This window comes from Pelmatolapia mariae, linkage group LG23 (genome assembly GCF_036321145.2).
Source record: "Pelmatolapia mariae isolate MD_Pm_ZW linkage group LG23, Pm_UMD_F_2, whole genome shotgun sequence".
NCBI classification, from domain to species: domain Eukaryota; kingdom Metazoa; phylum Chordata; class Actinopteri; order Cichliformes; family Cichlidae; genus Pelmatolapia; species Pelmatolapia mariae.
This window is the reverse complement of record NC_086246.1, coordinates 36851028-36872782: the sequence shown is the minus strand read 5'-3', so window position 1 is coordinate 36872782 and position 21755 is coordinate 36851028. Positions and strand designations below refer to the sequence as shown.

Sequence of the window (21755 nt, the reverse complement as noted above, 5' to 3'; positions counted from 1 at the left end):
AGTGATGTTAATTTCTTTGAAGTTCACATCTTCAGAAAAAGTAAATTCAGTTGCTTTGAAAATGCAATGTGTACTTGGGTCCATGCTGCTTATCTTGACAGCAAGACCGCTTTGCAAAAGAGATTAAGACTTCCTGGTTAAATAAAGGTTAAAAAAGAAGAATCATTATGTGGGAGAGCCTTCTGTGCCCACAGCATAACTTTTGAAAACATTCAGGTATTTTTAAGTTGAGCATTCACCATTGAAACAATATACACATGACAGTAAATAAGGCAAACATTATTAGGTCCACTGAACCAAATACATCTAACTGACATCTTAAACGTAAAGTAGTAAACGGGCATCAATGTAAGCACAAAGCCACAAAAAGTCTGATTCAAATTATGCTTTATTTGTTAGGTTTTTAAATGGAATAACATGAAGACTACATGAGTGTATTCAGGAGCCTGGCCCTGACGACATCCTACACAATAAATAGGAATAACATACTGGATGTTAAGTGTGCAGCAGAGTCTGCCTCTTACTCGCACAGAATGCCTGATGGTTCGGAGATTACCTCCATCATCACTTTCTCTTTAAGCTCCAGAGGCGGGGAGGGGGAGGGAGGTGCAAGTAGGACTGCACGCTTGGCTTCACCACAAACACACACACAAAAAAAATATAAACACATCACACACAGAGCGTCAAGATTCCAGTCTTCTTAAAAATATATAAACCAAATAATACCATGGGTTCATGTAAAATGCTACACTACTGTCATCCGTGCAGCTCCCATTCGTGTAAAAGTCTGACATGTGCTAAGTCATCCTCAAACGATTACTTAAAAATATGTTCTCTTTAACTTTTAGAAGGAAAATCTGCAAATTTTACAAAGTAAACACTAGAAAAAAATTGTTGCGCAGCATGTCCTCAAGTAGTTAATCCCTATGGGTCATGAAAACAGGAAACATGAGATATTAAAAGAGAGAAATGTAGCACCAGACTGACCTTGACGCTGCCTAACTAACCAGGCGCATAAAACACAACAGCTCCCTTTTAAAAGTTTCAAACACTGGTTGCATTCTCCCACTCAGAGCAAATAAAGCAATCAGGTCTGGCCTCAGAGTATAGAAACGAATACTGCTCACAACAAATCCCACTTCCTCGCAGCAGCGTGAATTCCCTAAAACTTCCCAAATCTTCGAGTCTCCCACTTGCTTAGCATTTCATTACGTTCCCGTTCACCTCTTCCTCACTAATGCCCTCAGCGCTTTCAAAGTACAGTTTAGAGAGCACATACAATTTGCAGTACCTTCATTTCCCACATACTGTATTTCATCTGTATCCCAGTCAGTCCCGGTACAGTACTGTACCCAGTAAAGCTTCAGTCCTTCAGAAAACCTGAATTTAAGCCCTTTGTGTTGGTCCCATAAAAACAGCATCTCCCATCAGTCTATGCAATCAAAGAAACAAGAGCACAACATATGCAGGAAAAAAAAGAAAAGAAAAAAAAAAAAAGCTCATAATGTACACCTCTCCCTTTCATTATATCCTGTATAGTGGGACAAATGTTACCTTTTACATCATTAATCAAGCAAAATGCACAGACCATTAGAATCAAGAAGAAAAATGTTAACACTTGAAACTGGCAGTATCTTTCATTTGTTAATGTTTAAATGTCTATTTCACATAGAAATGACACCGACAAGTCTCTGATGCCCCAGAGGCCCAGCCTCCAGATACACGATGCTCATTTCAGTTTCCGTTGATCTCCATGGGACCTCCTTTAGGTATGAGGAGGCTCATCCTGCCTGTAGTGCTGGCTGCACTTTTGATCACCTCCATCCATCTGTGAAGAGCAGACATGCTACTGTAATCTGACGGATGAACTGCATGGTTGGAGGAATCAACTGACCTGAATCAACTTACCTTTCAAAGGTGTACTCGCTCTCTGCTCTGAAAAAGTATACGTGAGACTTGAACTGAAGTTTGAAGACGTACTCCTTGTGAATGCTGTCCGATTCCTCGGGCGTGCTGACCGTGTAGCCGAGCAGCGGAAGGCTGGCCAGCGGGAAGTCGTCCTGTAAACGAGACATTGACAGACACCTAAAGTGACGTGCTTTTACGTGGGCTCAAACTCTGTCAGAGATCTCTGAGGGCTGACCTGATGTGTCTTATAGAAGAACAAGCAGAAGTTGGTGAAAACGACCCAGAGTTTCTGCCAACCGTTACTGTTCTTGAACTTCCTCAGGAGGTAACCCGAGAGCTGGTTCTACAGAGGAAAGAGGAGAAAGGAACAAGGTTAGACACTGATCATTGCTAAAATTAAATGGATTTAACACTGGAGTTTAAATTAAAGTTTAATTCATGTGATCTGTAGATAATGCATGTTTGTGTGTTAATTCTAAGGTGAAAGAGTTAATGCATGCTGACGCTCTGAAGGTGGAGTTTGATCTGTAGTAATTATAACCGAGTAGTTTCGTTTTGCTCATGCATGTCCATGTGATACACAGCCTCACTAACCCTGCGTTTCATCAACAAGTGGTTGTAACTCGGCTGGTTTTGCTGATGTGCTTCTGCGTTAGCTGCCGAGTAGAAGACGATTCATTCAGTTTGTTCAGCGCAAGTTACCATGGTGATTTAACCAGGTAAAGAGAGACCTTCCTGGCACAGTAAACTCTGGCTTGCCAACCCTCAGCCCTCAGCTCTGATTTGCATCTAAACATTTGAAACCGACACCATCTTAGTCCAACCGAGGAGAGATACAAGCATGAGCATATCAGTTCTTGCTTAAACTCTGATTCAGATTTTGATTTAAAAAAAACAAAAAAACAAAAACCATTTTTGCTTTCATGCTTCTGTTAAATTTTTATATAATTCTATTCAGTACACTAAGGAGGGAGAATTAGCCGTGGAGCTGTTTTTCTTTCTGACACTTTGAGACGGAAATAAATATTTGGCATTTTTAAAATGCTAAAACACTTTTCTAGTTTTCCTGACCAAAGTGCTTAAAATTTCATTACCTGATGTGAGGCTCAAACACAACCCTTGAATAAAGAGTCTCAAGCTCCACAGCCTGAGGTAGCCTGGCTCCTTCGCTCTGCTTCCCACTTTTCAATCTGGTATTTAAAATATATGCATTTTCCTTTCTTCATTATCTAAATGCTCCTGTTGCCTTCATTTTTGCATGCTTTACTTCTAATAATTCTTCTATTTAACATTACTTGTTTTGGTAGGAAGATCCAAACTGAAATGGAGACTTTAATTTGTTTTGAATGCATCTCCTGGGACACAAAGTAGTAATTCTAGCAATAAATTAACAAATAAACACTTTAGATGTTTGTATTTCTTGGAATTCCACCATCAGTGTTCATTAATTCTAACTCTTTATGACTTTAGGAAGGGAACACAGTCACTGTGTAGCTCAGTATTCTCTTTCGGGTCAGTGGATCAAGTACCTGGTTCATGCGCAGGTAATCAGTGAGAGAGAGGTTCTGGTTTCGGTACCAGCAAACATGTGTGATGGTATTTGGTCTTTGGCCCTGACCGAGGAGATAGCGAGGAGGAAGTTCTGGTGAGACAGCCGGAGAACCGAAGACTGGAGGAGGTTGAAGAGAGAGAGGGGGGAAAAAGGAACAAGAGGGTGCAGAAAAAAGTGTTAGCATGTTAGCTCTGAGAAGTGGAAAGAGGAGCATGTTAGGAAATCCTTCAGGTCTGTGGGGTAAAAGGCCAGTGTCAGAGGAAGGTTCTTGCATGCATATAAAGAACAGAAGATGATCTATCAAGGAGAAATTGACTGTTAGAGCCTTAAAGAACTGAAAATGGAAAAACAAGGTGGAAAAAAATGAGCATTTAAAAGGCGTTAAAGGGTTCAGAAGAAAACAGAATGCAAAGCCATTTCCGCTCACTCCACTGATGCCAGTATGAAGATGGGAGGTTTGATGTACGTGCTGTTGGTGTGTGTCGTGTGCATGCTGGTGTATGTAAATGGCCGTGTTTGCATGTAATTGGGGGCAGGGGAGGAGTACCTCCACAGCCAGGCTGTGGTCAGACATAGACACACTGGTGTTGCGATGCCAGCACACATGCATGGTTGTGTTGGCACGGTGGTGCGTCTGCTTGTCCAGTGAAGTGCGGGAGGAGTTCATGTCATCCTCCGACTCCTGCTCCAGAGAAACCTCATCGGACGACCCTAAGGGGGGAGGATGGAGGACAGGAAGTTGTGTAGAGGAGAGGAGGGGGAGGGATTAACAGCACATTTGGGGTGTTTGTGTCCAAACGGGATTTTCTGCTCACTAAGCTGAGAAAAAACTCAAAATAGCCACAAAAACACACATTTACACTCAAGGCTGTGCAGGTATCTAGTTTAAAGAAAACTTACGGTTGGAGCGATCGCTGAGTCCAGCATCAAGAAAGATGCTGGATTTCTCTTGAGACTTCTTGGCCATGTCGATAGCCAAGTTCAGATCCTCAATCCACTTTCCCATCTCCACTTTAGAGCTGAAATCACAAACAGACAAATTACGGCATTGCGGACACATTTTTAGAGAGAACAGAGGATGATGTAACCCATTATTGGGATACTTCCAGTTTATTATAATAGGGTTCTTTGTTTCTGTGCTTTTGGCCTGAATTTGTAGAGATTTTAATCAAGACCATAAGAACTTTAGAGATCTAAGAATGTGGTAATATGGCCAATGAAGTCTGACAGGCCAAAAATAACATAAGCCACTTTACTTGGAGGAAAAACCCACCAAGTATTCAGACTACTATACTAACAAGGGCAGGTCAAGGCTAAACCAGAAACATGACTCGTATACTGATTGAAGTTTACAGTGGATGGCTCAGGTAATGATGTTTATATTACAGTGAACACACATACTTATCACTCGTGCCAATAAAAGGAGCAGTATTTGACTGGTTCAGGCACCTGGTGCTTGCCGAAGGTTCACTTAGAACACCTGTTTGGATCTGCATTAGATTTACTTGCATTTATTTGATGTTTATCTGTGATGGTAATAGTTACATGGGACTGTGGAAGTACATGATACACACAAATGTGCTGTTCACTGCATGCACAGTCACATGCCACTACTCCAACTTCTCCCCTTCCTAGTCTTACCTGGCAGCCACCACAATGGTCCTCTGAGCAGAGTAAATGGTGAAGCAGTGAGGAACAGACCATTCATTTTCACTTTCCTCTACCTACAAGCAGAAAAAGGAAATGATTAAAAGAAAACAAAAAATGTAAGCTAGAAGGAGGAAACGGGTGTAATCCAAATAACCTTCTTCACCATGGATGGTTTCAGATCAGGAGCAGAAAGGGAGAACAAATGTAAAACGTCTGAAGTCACAGCGAGACCTGGCAAAGAGCCTCTACTGAAGCATCTATGTGTCTGGAGGTAAACTGTGGTGGGGTCATCTTATCTTTCATATCCTAATGATATCCATGTCAAAGTCAAAACACACATCACCATGCCCTGCTGATAGTTCACCCTTGTATTTATTTGTATAGAATTATGAGTAGTTATGACAGGCAGAGGCCGACATGTCTGTGTGTCTTGAATAAACACTGTATATTTAATTAAAAAAAAAAATGGATGTAGCCATTAAGACATCACCCATTGATTTGTAATCATTTTGGCAGTCACTACCTCAGTGTTTTGAACCTGTACAGATGATGGAGGGGTGGATCTGACTGAGAAACCAGCAGAAACTTGTCCATCACAAAGTTGTCACACTCTGAATTATTCTTCAAGTCTCATTTAGAGTAAAATAGCTGATAAATTAGTAAGCATGTGTATTAGGTACACGAGAGTGTGTAATGCTGTCATAAGTGAGAAGCAGGCTCAATTTCCCAGATTTCTATGCAGTGTTACTTCTTTTTGGAATCAGAATCACTGCCCCCTGCTGGCCATTAGAAAGAATGCAAGTTTAGGCTTTAAACTACATTGGCTTCATGTTTCAAAAGCTGAGGCTATTTCCATTTCTTTTTATATGCAGTCTACTGTCTTAAGATGAGCTTTTCGCTTCGTCTACACAGGCATGGGAGGAAAGAAGGGTCGGGTTTGGGCATCCAAGCTGGCAGAGCTCAGAGGACTTACCGGCGCATCCAACACTATGAGCTGCAGCCAGGAGCAAAGCAGAGACATGTAAAGTTAGGAGACCCTCACCCTCCCTTCTCATCACTTTGTGTGTCAGAAGAATTGGAATACCTGATTATGAGATGCTAGCTTTTGTGTAAACCTAACTACAGAGTCTTATTGGGAGCTTTAATGGTTAAAAGGGGGTGGCAGGGGTTAAGAGAAGAGACTATGTAGACTCACTATCATGCCATGAAGGGGCAGCTGTCCATGGACTTTGAACTGATTGGTTGCTGTAACACCTTTGCTTGTGTAAAGGAGCATGTCAGAGAACTGAAAAGACACGAAGACAAAGATTAAAAACTGCTAACAATAATTAGAAGCTTTAGACGTTAAGTGGAAGTAGATTTTGTTTTTACTAACCAGGAAAAACATCCTCTGCTGTAGCCCCTTTTTGGTGAGCTTGTACAAGCACCCCTCTCGAATGAACTCCTAAAAAAATGAGAACCTTGTTAGATTGTATGCACTTATTTCCTGCACTTCGCTCTGTGCCACTGCACCCACCCTGCCTGGTGCCGTCAAGTTCTCAATGCCGATCAGGTCTCTCTGCAGCTCTGTGAGCTTCTGGAAATTCTCCAGCCGGATAAGACTGCTTTGAAGCTGAGTGGCTATCTCCGCCACTTCCTTCAGAGCCTCTGTATGGGAAGACAAATTAATAACCAGAAGATGATACATCACAGACTTATCACATTCCTGCTACAGTGGCGACCAAGTAAAGTGGAAATGATTTTCCACATGAATACAGTTCCCTTTGAAAGTTTTAATATATGTTGTATTAATCTTGTCTCAAAGAACTATGAATAAAACTAGACTATTTCACTAGAAACCTGCTTGTGATAACACTCGAAGATAGTAAATATACTGAAGCATTTCCAGATTAATAGCGTTAGTCGTAGCGTTTTCAGTGGGAGAAATGTTTCGTCACTCATCCAAGCGTCTTCTTCAGTGTCAGCTGACTGCAGCTTTCCCCACCTTATAAACTGTACATTTTCATCATGCATATTATGCAAATGTACTACATATTATATAATTTATATGCAGTGAATAAACTTGTGAATACTTGATTGGGTGAATGCATGCTACCATTTGCAGATCCCTTGCTTACTACTAGTTGATGCATTCGAATGTTACAAAGGACTGATGCTGTGAGATGGTGGGGTATTATCATCACCGTCATGACGTAAAAGAAGCTTTAGAAAACTCACCCTTGCAGTCGTCATAATCGCGGTGGGCAGGGGAATAATGCTTGCACAGTCTCTCCAGGATTAGCTTGTAGTGCATGAGTCGCTGGATGGGCTTGAGCAGGAATGTGTTGAGGGGCAGGTAGCAGACCTTCTGCAGTTCAAACTCTTTGTAGACCGTCTCCAGCTTTTTCAGCCTCTTGGAGGCCTTCTCCAGCTCTGTTAACACTTCATCGTGTTTCTGTAGATAACTGGTGAATTCCTGGAGACCAAATGAGACTCGGGTCACTCTGTCAGCCAATTGTTGAGAAAAACAAAACAAAACAAAAAAAACATGTTGAATTAACCGAAGTTGTCCTACCTTAAGGGCACACATGTTCTTCAGCATCACGTCGCCAATCCTCTGGTAGTCTCCTTTGACATGAGCATTTGAACGCCCCTCCCTTAGGAAAAAAAACAAAAACAAAACACATGTACAGAGTTTATCTTATCAGTGAAGCTCCTGCCTGATGAGATGCTGTTTCTCTCACTCTCAAACACCGTCAGAAGTTTGCAATTGCATTGACGTCACTCCCCAATTACAAAGTCCAACTTCCAAGGTATATTGAACACAGCAACACCCAAAACCAGATGAAGCACCTACCAGAGAGCCAGTCTCTGGTCCAACTCCTTCAGGAAACCTCGGTGGAACTCGTAGATGGGGTCGATGTTGGAGAACAGGAGGGTCATCAGGCCTTCGGGCATGGCGTTTTCTTTGATCACAGCGCTACGGAACCACTGGGAGCAGCCAAACGCAAAAGTCACGTTAGTACATGGGTGTGAGTGAAAACGACAAGTCTGGTTTAACACTTGCTGATGCTGAAGAAAAGTGTCCCAACTCTTCTTCACAGCGTCCTTCCCAAAAGCAAATCTCGTCTCTAGGCAGTTATTTAGGCAGCAATTCTGAAGAAGGATAAACTTTATGTCTCAGTAACCATGAAAATACACTGCATGTGTTGAATCCCCAGTGAAACCTGATTGCAAAAAATTCAAGTTTAGTGAAATTTGCAAAGTGCAAAGTTTGCATGTGCAAAGTTATCACAACTTCATTAACTATCAATCCAAAGCACTACTTACGCCACCAGAGCCCTGAACAAAGGCCATGCTAATTCACACTATGCTAGAAAAAGTACATGTTGACTACAAGCATAAATGCCTTTAAGGGGAGCAGTGTTACAACACATCTGGCTTTCTGAGATTTCATTTTGATGCCAGTGTCCGTCTCTCTCCCTCACTTATCGCCCAATCGTCATATATTGGTACAGAATTAAAAGCATGAGGATATTATTATTCCAAAACTTGAAATTCAACCTATGAAAGCACCTCACGCTGACTCACTATGCATTAAGGAGAAATGGGAAAGTGAGTGTGTTCGTAAGATTAGCCAAAACTATTCTACAAACAATGGTATGGCATTTAAAATAGAAGGCCTTTTTATTTCTTTATTGGACTTCAGAAAATATAAATTATAGGGTTTGATGCCAGTTTTGCATCTGAAGGACTGAAGGCTGAATTACCCAGTAATATAAAAACACCAAGAAAAACATCCAAAACAATTAGCATCATTAATATGCAACACACTACTGAGTTAAACTCAATTTTACACATGGAAACACTGCATGCGCATGTATTTATGCAAAATAATATTATGTTAATAGAAGTTCATACATGCATGACACAGCAGAACTACACAATTTCAGATTGATTACCCATTTTTGCTCCTACAGCTTTTATTTGTTTATATATTTTTTTATTGATTTCGTCCAAATGTCCTTAAAGTTTCAAAAGAAAACTTACCACAGTGATGACCTCGAGGTCTTTCAGGTATGTTCGCTCTGTGGTCAGAATCTCTTTGGCAATGAAATAGGCCTTATCGGTGGGATATCTCTGCGGTGAGAGACGTCAGTTAACACTCCTGCTGTCAAAAATAAACTCAAAACTTTTAAGCAAAACTAACTTTCCCTCCACTGAAAAAACAAACAGAAAAAAGCAACCCCCCCCCCCCCCCCCCCCCAAACCTTCCATCCCATTGTTAATTAGAAGGACTGACTGACTGTGTACTCTGTGCTTTAGGGTTGTGAGGCAGGTTGTTGGAAGGATTGGCATGTAAGAGGTGTACCTTCCTCCTGCCTTCCTCCTCCTCCTCTAGCCTGGCATTGCTGCCCACCTCGCTCAGGATGGGGCTTTGCAAGGGCGACGGGGTCTGGCCCGGCAGGCTGAGGTTCGACATCTGGAAGGAGGGCGACAGGCAGAGGGGACCTTTGGAGGCGACAGGGGAGAGCTGAGGGCTGTCCACCACTGAATCTGTGCAAGAGGGAAAATTAAAATTATAAAGATAACCATTTTATATCACCTTATATTATGTCAGATTTCAGTAAAAGGATAAAAACAAAGACAGGCTAAAAAACTAATTACACAGATTAAACATGAGCTTTTCAGGGTGGAGCTTAAGACAACCAAGACCTCTACATGTAGTTGACCTCCTGCAGAAACTGTAACTATTAAAATTCATCTTCATCCAAACCATTTTTTCACCCCTAAATTCTCATTTCCTATTAAAGAAAAAAACAAAGCCACAGATTCTAACAAATCCAAGTTCATCACACACAGGCCACAAATAAAAGGGAAGGCAACAAAGGCAAGTAATAGTTCCCACATTTTCCCCCTCCTGCCCTCGCTTCAAACGCCCTCTACGAGGAAGACAAACGACAAATAGTAACCTACACAGGCTCGATTCATGTCAGAGAACCGGCTCTGCTGCTTTTGTTCTGCACAGAAAATCAGGAGACAAAACAAGTAGATGAAATGCCAGGCCATTATCTTAACTGAGTCATGGGTCACCACAGCTGTTCTTCCACTTCTATTAGAGAGGGGGGAAAAAAAAGGAAGGCTGGGAGGAGAAAAAAAAAAAAAGACAGCTCCACAACTCACTACTCGACCCGGAAATAATTGCTCATGCAAAGAGTTATCAGGAATGCGGCCTGTCTGGAGGGCAAACAGTTGTTTATAGTTTATTTGAAGTGCCCCCACCACAGGGACTGACACGAGGGGAGGAGAGGGAGCGGACGTCGGGCTCCACAGCGGGAGGATGGGGGTTTGCTGTGGAATGACTTGGCACAAGGCCCGTCCAAACAGAGAGCGCGAGCACACACTCTCACTCAGCTGGAATTAGGTTGAGGAATCTTGTGTACAAGTCTGACCCAACCCCCAACAGCATGTGCGTCTGTTGCCTCAAATATGATGGAAAACTGCCGTATATCGAATTCTTCCTCTAATAACGTTAGCAGGATCCCTGGAGTGTCACGCGATACACTCTGAACACACCAGGGAGTGGTGTCAGTGTAGGATATTAATGAGTCAATGCAAACATTTTGGCACATGCTTTCCTCATAGCTGAATGACAGATTTGTGAGCAATAAAAAACTGATTTGTAGTTGTTCCTGCAACTAAAACAGTCAGGATACAGCAGCAGATATATTATAATACAACATACACAAAACTTCATCCTCCACGTTCTTGACCATTAAGATAATACCCAACACCAAAATGGTTTGTGTTCCACCATTACTACTCCTTTGAGTTTAATCTGCAACTTTAAAGAATTTTAAGTCTGACATTCATGGTACCCAAAAGTGATTACTTTATTCTTTAAAGTAAAAACATACAAAACATTAAGTACAGGCTGTTTATGATTAGTAAAAATATACATGTTCAGGATTAAGGTGTGATTACTTTGTGTCTAAGTGCAGGTTAGCTGGTTATAATTGTCAGCTAGTCGTTAATGAAAACTTTAGTTAAGTGGGAAGAATCACATGGTAGAAAAAAAATAAAAATAAAGAGCCATCAAGACAAATACTTCAGATCAGAAAACTCTGAAGCAAAATAAGATTTCTCCATGGTGACACAGAAACACCCGTCCACACCCATGACTGCAGAGAGTCTGCAGAAACACTTTGGGTGTGTTTTGCCCATCCTTCAAAATGACAATGAGGACAGATGAGATTTATCCATCTGGTGTCTACTGATTACAAAAAAATAAAGACAAAAAACTGCATTGAGGTGCAAGTGCTGCACACAAAAAGGAGATTCTGTAAAATGTACAGAAAAATCAAGTAAAATTGAGTTCGGGCACACAAAAGAGATGAAAATCAAAGCTTGTATCATCGTCATCTTAGTTGGGTTAAATGTAGAATCAGCCCTTACAAATCCTTACACCAGATATATCTCAGTCGAGCAAACATTACAGAGAAATATTCTGTCCACACTGATGTGTTAATAACTGACATGCCTGGATTTTTCCTATAAAATTACTTAGAAATGTGCAAAAAAAACCTGTTTCCTAAAAAAGTTATCAAAAGGATTTCCTGTAAGTTTTTAGGTCTGATCAAATGTTTGAAAAGGTGCTTCATTTCTCTGCTTTCATTTGTTAATCAACAAGTTTTAAACACTAAAGCCTTACATACAAACAGGTGATACATTCATTCTGTAGAAAGTGGTGCTAACAGCGCACTTACTGGCTCATCAGTACACCGTTTACATTCTTTAACTCAGCTCAACATGAAGGAAAAAAAATGTTAGCTGGTGTTGGCTTTGTAAAAAATATAATTATATAGACATTATAAACCTATCAAAACAAAATAAAACTACCACAGCTGGGAATTTTGGGATGTGAGCAATGCTAACTTTCGCCAACAGGTGGCAGCGAGGTACAAGAGGGGGCAGGCAAAAAAAAAAAAAAGGAAGAAGAAAAACGATTTAATGGCATGGCCTGTGTGTCTTTTTTTTTTTTTTTTCAAGGTGGGGGGGGCTATAATATTCATTTGAACAGGGACTAATATTGGTTTCATTTTTCAACCCTGAGATTAGACACAGATTACCATCTACCAGAAAACTCTACACTGCCCAGTAAGTGCCAGATATTAGATTTAAAAACAAACAAGTAGTTAAGCAGTTAAATGCTTGTTAAGTACTTTAAGTACATTTAGCTCATTTTTATTCTTACCTGTAGGTCAGGACAGAATTAAAAAAAAAAAAAAGTAGATAATTATTAAAAATTCTGCATTACTTACAAGCTTAAATTATCTGAAACCATCATCTTAAGTGATCAACTTTACACACACAAGAATAACTTTTCCATTTAACACTCGCTATTCAAGCGGAAGGTAATTTGGATAACTTGTCCTATGCTAATGTGTACGTAAGTGTTTTAACAGGAGGCACGTTGTGTCTTAAAAAGATAAAGCTTCCAAAATAAATGCTTTTTTTCAAAATGCATGTTCAGTATTTTCTCTTAAAAGGCTAAATGTTACAGAGAAGGCAACTGTAAAAGAGATATGGCATTTGAGGCTCTCGTAAAAATAAGAGCCAAATTCCAAGGGAAGATAGGAATGATGTTAAAAATAAAAGACCCTCATCAACCAGTAAAGGCAGGAAATAAAAACTAAGATTATAATGCTGCCTGCAACTAAAGATGTGTATGGGGAAGGTTAAAGTGAAATGATGTGGTGTCTTCAATGAGAAGCCTCAAAGTTCAGGTGATGACGATGATGATGAAGAAGAACCCATCTTTTTCAACAACTAAAAACATCTTTTAAGTGCTGGTTAAATGGTGAAATGTGCTGTTGCCAAATGATGCTTTAGTAGGAAATCTGCCATGTAACCAAAAACTCCTCTTAACCTTTCACATAACCAGACGTGCACCTCTTGAGAAATGCAGCTCCACATCGGGCCGATGCAGCCCACAGAGACTGATGTGGAAGGTTATGGTGTAGGGTTAAGAGGGGTTTCCGGTTACCACACAGATTTCCCGCTGAAGCATAATTCAGGTAATATAATGTTATCTCTACATTTGGACAGCCCTAGACTGTCTTCAAGTGCTTTACATTTTAACATGTGGGGATCCAGAGGGGTCTGCTAGTGTCAGGGCCTGCAGATTGTGACACTGAAGGAGGAACCCCTCGATTCCACTGTTCCCCGTCAAAGGATTGCTATAAAATAGGTTCTGCTCAGGGGGGAGGACGCTGTCAGAGCCCCAGTCGGAGTCTGAATCTGAGCTACCGTTCCCTGAACCCTCTGTGGCAGTGGGCGGGTAGCTGAGCTGCTCCAGCTGCTCCACCAGGTCACTGAACTGCACCGCAGAGCTGCTCTCCGAGCGCACAGAGTACGCTGGGAAGTTGACCATGGAGCTGGCCTCCGACTGGATGTCAGACCCAGGCAGGCGAAGTGAGGAGGTGTCAGCTCCTCCGTAGCCCACTGACATGGACTCCCCTGCAGAGCTGAGCCCCAGGTTATCCAAGGAGCTGCACTCTGAGCGGTTGTTAACCAAAGAACTAGTCTCAGAGTGACCTACAATACTGTCAGGGAAGGGATTGGGGTTCCCATTCAGATCTTCAATTCCCACACTAAAGAGCCGGTTTTTGCTTAGCTCAGGTTCCTCCATTAAATCAAAGTTATCTACTTTATCCTCCAGCCCATAAGAATAGGCCTCAACACCCCCACCATAGAAGGAAATTTCAGTGGGATCATCATCAATGAACTCCTCAGTAACCTGTAGTGGTGAGCTGGACAATGAGAACATGGGGTTCTGTTTAGTACGCAAAAGCTCCGCCTCAAAAGCCTCAGGTGTAAAAAACCCCGTCCTCTTCCCTCCACCCCACTTGGCCCCACACTCATTATCCTCATTGCCATTTTTGGAGGGCTGTGACTGAGCAGTGCCACTCTCTGAACACACAAACAAGGGGCTGCAGTGTCCTGCTGCCTGATTGCTGGGGGCACCTTGAAAAGCGTAGGGTGACGGGGAAGTAGGCTTGATGGGCTCTTCCTTCGGAGGGCTGGGGGGTCTGGTGGCTTGCAGAGGGGACTGAAGCTGCTGCTGCTGAGAAGGTGCTGGAGACTGACTCAGTGCGGTCAAAGGCTGGAGCTGAGGTTGGCGTTCTGTTAGCGGGAAAACGCTAGGGATGTGCATTGACTGGAAAGTCAGGGCTGCGGAGGAAGATGAGCCCGGGGACCTGAGACTGTCATTGAATGAAAAGCTCTGGAAAAAAAAAACAAAACAAAAAAAACCAAAAACAAAGCAACACAGAAGACACACACACACACACAAAAAAAATACAAAACCAGAGAGGACAGCAGAAGAAAGAGATAAAGGGAGAAAAAGATCTGTGTTAGCTTAGCCATTAAATACAAATCTATGGCTATATTAGCACCACATGTCACAGTATTTACCTGTTTTGGCACATCAGTTGCGAGGGACCGAGCCGACATTCTTACTTTACTGTTCCTTCTGAAAGAAAATAAGATCTCCATGTCATCTTGTAACAATTACCGTTATGATTTTATGCACATTTTTCTTCCAGTGGATGCTTAAGAAGAATTAGAAAAAAAAAAAAAAATGGCTTCTCTTTGTGATAAATTGTGTGTCTAAACTCAAACACACACATACCTCTGGTAAGGGGTCCGCTTTGCTCCATTTTCCCTGACATATTCCACAAGCTGCTTCTGGGTCCTTCCACTGGCAGAAAGAGTTTTAATTAAACCACTTCAATGTACTAAACCAGTAACAGTGACACGTGGCATTATTTGTATGTCTTTAGTCAATACCTGTATCTGAAAGAGGAGCCTCTAGTGAAAAGGACAGCTTTGGATTTGGGCTGTGGGTGGTCAAACAGTCGGAAGAATGAGTGGTACTCCACGCAGATCTTCCAGAAGACTTTGCACTGGTCTCGACTGCCCATCAAAAATTCAAGAGTGTCCTGATGGGGGCCCTAAAACAAAGATTAATAAGAAGCAGAATGCATACAGCTATCTGGTCTCAGTCTCAGTGTATATGAAATCTAAGATTGAAGGACACTGATAACACTTACATGGACTTCTGGGTGAAGCTTGATCAGGAAACGTTTTCTTTTGAAGCTCAGTTTTCGAATCTTGGACCAGTTGAAGGTATTTATTTTTGTGTGGCCCTGAGAGAGAAATACAGGTGGAATAAAAGACAGACATAATCATCAGTACCACTGTTAGGATATATGCACAAGGAAGACATCTGGAGTCAGAGCAGCAGTCACCTGAAAAACCTGCAGGCCCATGTGAGCGACAGAGAGGTTGATCTTGGTGCCTTCGCGGTCAGCTGCTGGGTGGAAGCGGACGCCGTACATTTCCAGTTTACGGGCGATCTCTAGGATCTGGAAGTCTGATTCAGCAGGAGTCTGCCCCCTGGTATCAACAACATAACAGAAGTTATTAATACTCACTGTAACAGCAGGTCCTCTACGTGCTGTTCTTAAAGTGCACAGGTGGAAGGGTTCCTCTCAGTGGTCCACTGACAGGTTCAGATTTATGTGCACATAAATAAACCCTTTTTCGCTCAACGTTCTGTCTAACGTGCTGGCTTTATACACAGTAGATTTAACAAAACGAAAGAAAAAGAGATACTATGATGGCCCTAATGTAGAGTAGGGCCCGTCACAGATTTGTTTTCTGCCAAGTTCAGTAAATAAAAATTACTGATGTGTTTCAGTGAAGGAACTGAGACCTCCCAGATAATTGCATTAGCATTGTTAACAAGCTAGATGCCAATTACAGCCCATTATGGCTTGTTTAGCACAAAGGCAATCACAGTCAGTGCTTACACTACAGATTACTGCCAAGCAGCTCAATCGCATTTGTTGCAACAAATTTGGGAGATGAGCTGAGAATTTTCAGAGCAGGGTCAATAGAATCGCAGTAGCCGACTCAGCGGCTGAGGCTGTCATTCACTCCAAATTTACAGTTTGGATCAAGTGGAAGTAAAACTGTAATTGTCAAATTTACTGATCCCTCTCTGGACTGGTGATACGAATATGGAGTCGTTTTGTAATTTACAGTGTTCCCTTGTAGCTTCACTCCTTGGGAACACCATTTTTAGCCTTCCGGCTGTTAACAATGAAATTTGGGTGTTTAAAATAAAAAGCCCATTGCCAGAGGACTTAAAACGTTGCTTCTTAAAAATCTTCACTAAAATCATTTAGTGAAATGGTTCAAAAATCAGTTTGTAGTATCTCATGTTTCTTATTTAGCACCTTTGAGTTATGTCATGTACTTTGAAGTGGCTTTGCTTAATAACAAATAACCTTGACTGGCTCAAGTACTGTAGATCACTAGTATAACACCAACATGTCACATTCGAGACTTGTGATACACATCTTGCCTTAATCAAATTAACTGTCTACCCCATTCATTTATTAAATTATTTCTCATTAAGTTGGGCAATAATCATCTACAGCATTCAAAGTGTTTGCTTTAACACCACACTATATTTACGTTCAGTTAGAGAATTAATTTTACATTAGCTTTGATTCTCCAACTTTTTTTTTTTAAGTTACCACATAAAATTGAAACAGAGCACGACAGCATGAACTTTAGAGCGAGCAGCGTGACCTTAAATCCTTTATAATTTCGAGGATTTTAGAGGCGTTATCTAAAAATCATGTGATTACAACCAAACAGCATGTTAGGAAGACATATCCATCCAATCATCACAGTCTTCTAATTTTGTTCATCCGTTAAGCAGTTAAATCTCCTTAGGGTCCTCCCCTGCCCTACTGGCCTTATGGCTAATAGACCGGCCAGAGCAAAGGATTAGGCCAGGGAGCTCGTTGCTTGTGCTTCCACGCTGGCAACCAAGGGAAGATTAGCAAAAAGTCTTTAGAGCTGCCTAACACACTGGGTTGAAAAAGAGTCCCCATTGGCCACAGGATAGCACTGCTTTTGCATGGGAGCCAATGGTGGGAAAAGTGGAGTGAGGGGTTTTGTAACACGCTGAAAACGGGGAAAAACCCTCACTGTGGTTTGTTTAGCAAGAACACTCAATAGTCACACTTCATTGACCTCATTACAGTAAACCTTGTTAAACATCATTAAAAGAAAAAAAAGTGCACTGCGCCTGGGTGCTAAAGTTTCAAGATCAGTTTTCAGGAAATGATTATTTATTCGAGCTCATCCAGAAACAAACACCTGAACAAATAAACGTGTTGAATAAGTCTCCAGCATCTTCCTACATTAGGGACTTATTTCTTTATAATCGCACAAGGCTGGTTGAGGGTGGTCACACATGAATTTTAAGCTATTTCGGGCGAACGTGTGTTTTGTTTTTTTTGTTTTTTTCCTCCCCACATTTACTAGTGGCACACAGCAGGAAATGGCGTGGAGCTGTCTGGGTAGTGGGTGCAGCAGAGACAACATGATTCCCAAATGTAGCAGTGAAGCCTCAAACATGCTCCTCTATCAGATGTTTTGTAGAAAAGTTCAGGGCTACAGTGCAATGGAAGAATGGCTACAGACAGCCAAACATGAGTAATCACGTGGGATGGTTTTATGTAAAGCTGAGGAAGTGACATTTAAACACATTTGAAACACATTTTTATGCCCAAATAGCTGGAACCCATTTAGAGAATGGGACAAAATAACCAAGAAACTGTATACTCAACATGCTGGCGTGTTTAGTCAAATGCTGAACACTCACAGTGACTCTTTTCAGAATGGTTTAGGCATGTCTGAATAAAACCAGGGAGGCACAGTAATGCAGAAACTCAGATGTCTGAAAGAAGCAACACTTAACAGGCTGATGCCGGTGTTACAGTTTCCACATCAGCGAGGGACCACTTCTGTCTGAGTGACGTAAATATAGTCATCAAGCAGAAAGCGCAAGGGTCTGTCTGCACGCTCCGTCTTTAGGCAGACTTGGAAAGAAACAATACAACATAATGACTGCTTGCCTGTGGTGACTGCAGCTGTCTGTTTACAGCTGAGTATAACCCCTGCCTGTCAAACCAACAAGGCTATGCGTCCCACGTCTTATATAGGCCAATGGTACATTCCATACAAGATGCATCTGGACCTGCTTGATACTGGATTTTTGGGGCTCACTGCTTTGTTTTGTTTACTTTGCAGAAATGCGTTTCACAAACAGTCACACAGCCTTGATGCGGATTCTGCGACATGTGCTGCAGACAGCACAGAGTGCATTATAAAAACACAGCCAGAGTCCATCTGCAGGGAAAATTGTGCGATAACAGTCTTACACAAAGCATACTTCTCAGCATGTTTCAATATTAGAACACGTGTACGCTGATAATGACACAACATGTGTCGCCAGCAGTGAGCTATGATCACCGACTGCTGGGTTGAAGCAGGGGGAAAGGAGCTAAAATGGCTTGTTTCAGACAGATGATCGACTGTAGGGTAACCCAGTACAAGATAAAAGAAACAAAACCTTTTTGCTGTGACTCATGCAAAGCTCCACAAGAAGAAAAGGTCTAAATAAATGAGCCAGTACTACAGTACATGCTGTGCGTGTGCAGTTTTAAGAGGAAAAGCTAAAATCATTTGTTTAATCTGAAGCTTGCATCTCATCTGCCAGTGAAATAAACCTGTGCTATTTTTTATCTACCAGTATGAAAATTCAGCGTCTTATCATCCATACCGATCATGGTATCATAGTGATCGTTTGCATTTCCCCTGCATCCTCACTGCAGGCCAATCTAACAAACCCACAATATGATGGCAATGCCTGGAAGCGACTTCGGTGTCACAGTTAACTTGTTTCAAATTGCCTCAACATGTGGTCATCTGGAGAAAATAATGAATTGCATTTATTCTCAGAAGTGCACAGTCAGCAGCTGCAGCAGAACAATCTGCAGGCGGCAGGTCTACCGTGAGAGTCGCTACATGGCCGTCTGAAGAAGCTGAAAGTCTGGCTGACTTTAATTTTGGTAATGACATCAGGAACAAAGCTCGCATCCCTGTTTACGTTTACAGATCAGATTCAAGTATTCTGAGTGTGCGAGGAATGCGAGAAAGGAAAGCAGTCATAAACTGAACTACAGGAGTCAGATGGTTAGAGGAATTTGGAAAAGAGGGAGAAAGATTTCACTTAGACAAAAAAGCAAAACTTACAGGTGCCTGCGATGGAGCTCCATGATCCGTTCTTGTACTTTCTCTTGGTAAGGTAACAGCTTGTTTATCCTCAGGTATTCCCTGTCTGCTGCGTCATCGTAGTCGCCGATCTCCGCTGTGATTTATGGAGAGCAAACGAAGCGAGACTACGCTCATTTCAGGTTTTAACAGATTGTTTCTATTCTTTTGTGACCTGTAGATTTGCTGTTACTTTAGATTATAGCTCACAAATTATTCCCTACACAATTTGCTGCAAATTACCGTAAGAATTGCTTTTTGAATCTAGACATTTGCGCTTTCTCATCTGGTCTCTTAACACCGTTTTACCATGAGGTTTTTAAAGACCTTTAAGAGGAGGTATAACACACTGAACCCTGGGATTTTTTATTTTTTTATTTATTTATTTTTACAGAGTATAAGAAAATACTGAAAAGAACATTTTCTTTTAAGATCTGCGGTTTCTGTGAACAGGATTGTGTTCTGAAACAAATCGAGCAAACCAGTTACTAGAGATTTTACAAGTGCTTTTACTACTGCATAATTTAATTTAGTCTGATTACACTGTCGGCTTTAACAAAAACAGAAAGAACCTACATTGGACAAGGTGAGAGGCCAGCAGGGCACCAGTATTTTCTGTGCAGATCAACCTGCCCTCCATCAGATCCCTTTTCATTTGCAGGGAGAATAAATACCTAAAGGAGAAAAAAAAGCATGTGCACACACAGAGAGAGACAGTCATAAGCTTAGTGTCCATCTGTTTATGTTCATGAGAAGTAAATAAGCACAAACTAAGCTCATCATGGATTAAGCATCTTTAGGAACCTTAAGTGCCATTTAAACAACTCTTGGAAAAACAAGGATCACAAAGTTTTTAACTGCAGAAAAAGTAATTTTAAAGAAGACAAATACTCAAATCCTGAAAAGCATAACAGAGCTTCTAAAAAAGAGGAAGAAAAAAAGAAACCATGTTCCTCAAGCTCCTCATACAGGTAGAGATAACTTGTGATATCCAAAAGGAAATTACAGTCACTGACCTGGTGTACTCCTCCTGCAGCTGACCCGGATCGGGGGGAAAGAATTTCACTGACAGTCTAAAAAGTGTATTTGCTGGTCCTGTAAACGCACAAGCAGATTATCAATGCCCAAAACACTTTTTATTAAGTGGATTCAGAGCTAAGAGTCAGCCTCACTTACTTCTCACTTGTTTTGAAATGGGTTTTGTGGGTTCCAGCCAAACCTAAAGAGAAAAAAAAAACCAAAATAAAAATAATAGAACATAATGTGAACAATAACTTTGACAGGTGGTAGCAGGATAACTTCAGTGACTCCCTTGTAACACAGCGACTGTTTGCTGCATCAGCCCCCCTTGAAACAGAAAAGAGATGTCACAATGCTGTTGGCAAAACACTGGCTTCAGTGTAGGAGGCTGCTCAAGCCGTACATCTGGGGCTGATTGAGGGAGGAATGCGCTCGATCCAGACAGATATACTGAGAAATTGGTATCAGCTGATTGCTGCCTGAATTCTACTCAATTCGTAGTCACACATGTGCCAGTCTGTATATAAATTCCTATTAAAAATGAAAAAAAGCTTTCTGGTTTCTGCTTCTACTCCAACTTCTACTGGCTAACCACATTTGAGCAGGCTTTGGTAAATGGTCAGTGTAGAGAGTAAAAGAGGGATTACATTTGCCAAAACATTCCTGAAACCATCAGCTATCGTCTGATGTTGTTTTAAGTTTAAAAATAAATAAATACATAAATAAAAACCATCTGCATTTGACCTGCATCAAACATCGGCCTGGATATCCCACAGCTACACTTGAACTTTAAAAAACTACCCACAAAGACGGACTAGTAGCAATGTGCTGGTCGAGGAATGTCACTGAAATTTAGAAAACATCAACTATAAGGACAACATTAAAGTTAGCGTCAAGCCAACTACACAACCACAGCCTACGCAATCAGTGATGGGTGTATCGCTCGATATGTGGGCAGGATTGCGTCAGCAGACTCGCTGATTGGTTCTGGAAGTGTACAAATGCATGTGTAGAAATAATCAGAGGCAAAGTACTGATACCATATCTATGGGAAACCCAACGAAATGAGTAGAATGCAAGTATTCCGAGTATTGATTTACCAAACATGTAATAAGCAAACCCACCAAACACACTAGCTTTTCAAATGTGCCAATTTGAGGCTTATTCTTGTCTTACTCTGCAGCACTGAATATCTGAGGATTTTGGACTGTTTTCACAGCTTTTTTTGGTACGTCATTTAAAATCCCATGGTGCAGTGGTTTACACATTTGTCTAACAAGCAAAATATGCCCAGATTGATTTTGGGAGGAGATATAAACCCCTTATTGTTGCATGAGGAAGGCCATCCAGTGTAAAAATATGCCAAATTAAGCATGATTTAGAAACTTCAGATACATGGTGCCATCATGAAATTTGGGGACGACTACTCCTTAAACAATACCTGAAC

At 41.4% G+C, this 21755-nt stretch overlaps 1 protein-coding gene across 3 annotated transcripts in view; it reads right to left on the bottom strand.

Annotated features, from left to right (window-relative positions):
* Positions 1 to 372: 372 nt before the first annotated feature.
* Positions 373 to 21755, bottom strand: part of farp2 (FERM, RhoGEF and pleckstrin domain protein 2) — a 30602-nt gene continuing 9219 nt past the window's right edge. Inside the window, exons 4-29 of one of the 3 annotated variants that reach the window (XM_063465735.1) lie at positions 20465 to 20507; positions 20305 to 20383; positions 19865 to 19962; positions 19271 to 19385; positions 15403 to 15550; positions 15205 to 15300; positions 14942 to 15105; positions 14784 to 14852; positions 14567 to 14624; positions 14117 to 14375; positions 9462 to 9646; positions 9140 to 9229; positions 7947 to 8080; positions 7665 to 7746; positions 7328 to 7565; positions 6627 to 6757; positions 6486 to 6554; positions 6306 to 6395; positions 6084 to 6104; positions 5102 to 5184; positions 4361 to 4479; positions 3983 to 4171; positions 3438 to 3586; positions 2144 to 2251; positions 1909 to 2060; positions 373 to 1828 (exon numbers count right to left, since the gene is read on the bottom strand). In XM_063465735.1, coding sequence (XP_063321805.1) covers positions 1735 to 1828; positions 1909 to 2060; positions 2144 to 2251; positions 3438 to 3586; positions 3983 to 4171; positions 4361 to 4479; positions 5102 to 5184; positions 6084 to 6104; positions 6306 to 6395; positions 6486 to 6554; positions 6627 to 6757; positions 7328 to 7565; positions 7665 to 7746; positions 7947 to 8080; positions 9140 to 9229; positions 9462 to 9646; positions 14117 to 14375; positions 14567 to 14624; positions 14784 to 14852; positions 14942 to 15105; positions 15205 to 15300; positions 15403 to 15550; positions 19271 to 19385; positions 19865 to 19962; positions 20305 to 20383; positions 20465 to 20507 — 3063 coding nt within the window. In that variant the 3' untranslated portion in view covers positions 373 to 1734. The remainder of the gene's footprint in view (positions 1829 to 1908; positions 2061 to 2143; positions 2252 to 3437; positions 3587 to 3982; positions 4172 to 4360; positions 4480 to 5101; positions 5185 to 6083; positions 6105 to 6305; positions 6396 to 6485; positions 6555 to 6626; positions 6758 to 7327; positions 7566 to 7664; positions 7747 to 7946; positions 8081 to 9139; positions 9230 to 9461; positions 9647 to 14116; positions 14376 to 14566; positions 14625 to 14783; positions 14853 to 14941; positions 15106 to 15204; positions 15301 to 15402; positions 15551 to 19270; positions 19386 to 19864; positions 19963 to 20304; positions 20384 to 20464; positions 20508 to 21755) is intronic. The other 2 variants (XM_063465733.1, XM_063465734.1) reach the window with 2 other exon arrangements.